We start from the raw sequence: 3,951 nt of genomic DNA on the forward strand, positions 1-3,951 counted from the left end.
AACTCCCCATTTCGTTTGGCTCTCTTTCTAGATGCTGCCCAGTGCCCTTCGGCCATAACTTTCATTCTGAGCCCTGTTCCTGGTTCAACGGAATCTCAATATTTATTTTCGCTATATATTATTTAATCGCGCATACGCAGCGTTTAACTCCAGGCACGCCAGCAGAAAACGACCAAAAATTGCCATCATAACACCGACTTTCCGCCGTTGTCTCCACGTCTTGTCACTTTGGAGTCGCCGCACGTTCGGCCTGCCGCATCACGTATTAATGAGTGCTTTCCCTCCCCACCCAGCTCGCCGCACCTCGTCCACTCCACGCCCACGCCGAGATCCTTGGGGCCGGAATAACAATCATAATACTTATACTTATTGCACTCAGGTCGCCCGTGTAGACAAACAGTTATGGCATTTAATGGCAAAGGAAAACACGGCTCCTGAGGACAGTCATAATTTGTGTTCTGCTCTGTTCTGGTCGGCTTTGTTCCAGCCAGCCAAGAGAAGCAATCAAAAAGCAGCGGGTCCACTTGGGACCCGGACTCCTCCTCCTCCTCCTCCTCCTCCTCCTCCTCCTCCCACGCTCCACTCGACCGAGTGTACTTCAGCTTGTATTCATTGCAAGGTTGAATTGTTTATTGCACTCGATGAAAACCACTTGATTAAATGCACCTGGATTGTCACTGCCACTTCCGCCTGCAAACTGCGAACTGGCAACTGGGAATCGCGCTCCTCCTCAGTAGCCAAAGAAGTTGAAGCCGCAGAGCAGCTTGTCCGGCCTGCGTATCCGCAGGATGCCGAACTGGAAGACCGACATATCGTCGTCCTCCGCCATGTTCATGTCCAGGGCCATCAGCTTCTCGGCGGCCAGCGGATGCCAGGAGCCGAATGTGCAGGCGGAATTCATCTGGGAATGGAGGAAGTCAGGGGCTCAGGAGAGTCGGCCGAGTAAATTAATTTTCGAACCCACCTCTTTGCTGTAGTAGTGACAGCGTCCATTGAGTCGTGTGGACGGCACGTACTCCACGAAGTCCACCTGGGGACAGTGCGGCAGGAGCAGGGCCAGTCCTGGGAAGGCACATCATAGAAATCACTCAGCAATTCACATTCTGCAGGCGCAAGGCACACAGTTCCAAGCATCTGAACTTCATAGCTTACCTATGAAACCGGAACTGGGGGGATTCCTGCTTATCGGCCGGTTTCCGGCAAACATCTGCAGACTCTGCCACAGGCGCCACACGGAGTGGGGATCGATGAGGAAGGCGCGCGACTTGGGATAGCGCCGCCTGTACAGCTCGTAGTTGGTGAAGAGGTCGTAGTCAGCACTGGTGAGCCAATCCTCCAGCGTACCATTGTACTTGCCCGGATCCCAGGCGGCGATCGTGACGTTCCGGAAGATGGGGGCCCGGGTGAAGTCGAATTCCGGCTTGGTGACCACCTGGGGAGGGGAAAAGTAGATTGCAGCTGCAATCGAAAGTGCGGAACTGCGCTACAGCCTACTTGCGAATTCACCACACGGATCGTGGTTTTGCTGCCAACATCCACCTCGTGTCCTTGCGTGGGCGCATGATTGAATCTCATCACAATGTCGTGCGTGTCTGGAAGCAGGGCGGAGCGCAGTGGGCCAGAATGTATAGTAAACGGAATTAGAGTAGACGGCTAAATCAAACCGATCACGAGCGGCCTCTTCCGACTGATTGTGCATGCAGGTGGGTGCACTGCAGTTGCACACAGCGAAACTCAACATTGCCAGTTTAACAAGTAATATGTACTTTATGAGTACAAAAACTAGTGCTATCTACTCACCGATGAAGCGGCCTAACTTGGAGCCAGCCAAGGATCCCGCACTGGAGACGATGGCACAGGTCTTGATGTCCTTGACGTTGCGGAAGAGCTTCTGGCGCGGGAAAAGCCGGCCGAAGGGCAGCTTGTTGAAGGGCGCGTCCTTGCGGCGCAGGACCCGCACGCCCGCCTCCATGACCAGGCAGGTCGAGGGGTAGTACTGCTCCTCGAAGCTGTCCCCGAAGACGGGCTTGTAGTCCACGTTGTAGTGGTTCGCCTGCGACTCGTTTACCGACTCCACCATGGCCTTCTCGAAGGCCCGGACAATGCGCTGGCGGAACTGCTGGGTCTTGTTGTGGCACAGCTCCGAGTGCTTGTCGTGGCAGAGATACAGCTTGGGGCTCAGTGTGAGCTTGGTGTTCTTGGAGACCTTGAGTCGGGGATGCGGAGCCAGCTTGGAGGAGTTGATGGCCGGGTTCTCGCGACTCTCCACGATGAACTTCTCGTTGGGATTCCAGCGCACGTGGAACACACTGCGCGGCACGCGGTGGCCAGTGGTCCCATTTCCTGTGGAAACGCATTTCCAAATTACTTTGCGCAATCGCCTCTCTGTGTCAGTAGTACTGATTTCATACGCACCGTTGCCGGGCTGCCGCGAATTCACCTCGCCGGGTTCGCGTCCCGGCTGAGCTTTCGCACCCTGAATTTGCCCAGCTTGAATTATTAATGCGGCGCACACGGCGATAATGAGGCATGAAAGGAGGGCCTGACTTTGACCCGACGATGCGCGTGTCACTTGCCTCATTCTCCACTCATAATACGCTGGTCGAACGAGGGCTCAATTAATATTTAAGCGAGCTGAAGATGCTGGCCTCACGGCAATCAGCCAGCAGCCAAAGACTCAATTCGTAAAAGGATGTCTAGTTGAAACAATGCAAGCTTATACAGATTCTATCAAGGATTCTAAAGGATCTTTTAGTTTATATTCAGCCTAATAATTGTATAATAACAAAAGGTGGAGGTAAATGTGGGCTTATTTTTAATTAGGCTTTAATGAACTTTGAATCAATTAAAAAATATTTTACCAACTTTGAATTTATCAATTTAAAATAATTTAAAATGCGCTTTAGCAACCATAGACTTAATGATTAATCTAATCAGATACTTAAATGTGCCGCTGGACTTGCGAAGTTTCCAAGTTTTTGCACAAGTTTCTCTCGCTTTCTTCAACGACAATTACCAAGCGATCAAAATGTTCCGAGAGTAGGTAATTGAATTCCCAATTATCGGGAAAATCCCAACTTATTTGCCGCGTCAGTGTCAATTAGCATTGACCTTTCACTCGCACTTAGGCCTGAGTAGCAATTCATGTAGCTGTCAGTTGGCATCAAGTTTTTATGCCACATTAATGCTTTTGGACGGATTCGCAATTTCACTTTTTTATTTTGGACTTCTTCAGCTGGCGCCAAAAAGTATGCAAATATATACGCCAGTGCCGCGAGCAAACAGAAAAGCTAGTTGACCGTCGACGCACAACTCGTTAGCACTACGCAAATATTTAGAGCCACAAACACACATTTCAAAGGCGGATAAACACGTACCGACAAAACTCGGAAAAACAGCCGGAAAAGCGAGCGATTTTCCGGCGACGCGTCCGCAGTTCGAACTTTCCCTTTCGCCAGCCGAAACGTATCTGAAAACTCGGCGGACGGCGGCACAGTGCCCCGGCCAACGGAGCCGAAGGACTCGTGTGCGAAGGAGCCAGCTTCGGCAGCGGCATGCCGACTCTGCCTTCGTCCTTTGCCCCGCGTCCTGCCGCCTCGTCCTCCTCGCGCCTAATTAGAGTGTTTGCTGTTGCGGCTGCCGATGATGGTGCCGCCGTTACTGCCGCTAAGCACCTGCGTTGAGCGGCTCGAAAGTGAAAGTTACACAGGTTATATAATAATACAGCCCCCCGCAGGTCCCGCACAAGCCCACAAGCACTTTAAACGCAAGTGCGTGCGAGATTGCAGAACATGCCATTTGCCGCCGCTCGCTGGTTTCCCGACTTGATTGCTGCTACTTTGCCGGTTAGCTGCTTGGGGAAATCAAGATTTTCACCTGATATGCATGGTTATACTTTCCATAAATAACGGATAGCCCGGCCAGCCGGATTAGGTAAACAAGACGTTCCGA

The 3,951-nt window shown here is 51.8% G+C and overlaps 1 protein-coding gene across 6 annotated transcripts; it reads right to left on the bottom strand.

Annotated features, from left to right (window-relative positions):
- Nucleotides 1-608: 608 nt before the first annotated feature.
- LOC6618867 (beta-galactoside alpha-2,6-sialyltransferase 2) lies at nt 609-3,597 on the bottom strand. 6 transcript variants are annotated; one of them, XM_032716165.1, is made up of 6 exons: nt 3,378-3,597; nt 1,801-2,598; nt 1,495-1,592; nt 1,153-1,432; nt 965-1,062; nt 609-901 (listed from the first exon to the last, which is right to left on the bottom strand). In XM_032716165.1, the coding sequence occupies exons 2-6, from the start codon at nt 2,579-2,581 to the stop codon at nt 731-733; spliced, it is 1,428 nt and encodes a 475-aa protein (XP_032572056.1). In that variant the 5' UTR covers nt 2,582-2,598; nt 3,378-3,597; the 3' UTR covers nt 609-730. The 6 variants fall into 6 exon arrangements, with proteins under 6 accessions (XP_032572056.1, XP_032572054.1, XP_032572055.1 ...); XM_032716163.1 differs by having other exon boundaries at nt 3,017-3,597; XM_032716164.1 differs by having other exon boundaries at nt 1,801-2,696; nt 3,378-3,596.
- Between the last annotated feature and the right edge of the window lie 354 nt (nt 3,598-3,951).

Source organism: Drosophila sechellia, chromosome 2R (assembly GCF_004382195.2).
Source record: "Drosophila sechellia strain sech25 chromosome 2R, ASM438219v1, whole genome shotgun sequence".
NCBI lineage: Eukaryota > Metazoa > Arthropoda > Insecta > Diptera > Drosophilidae > Drosophila > Drosophila sechellia.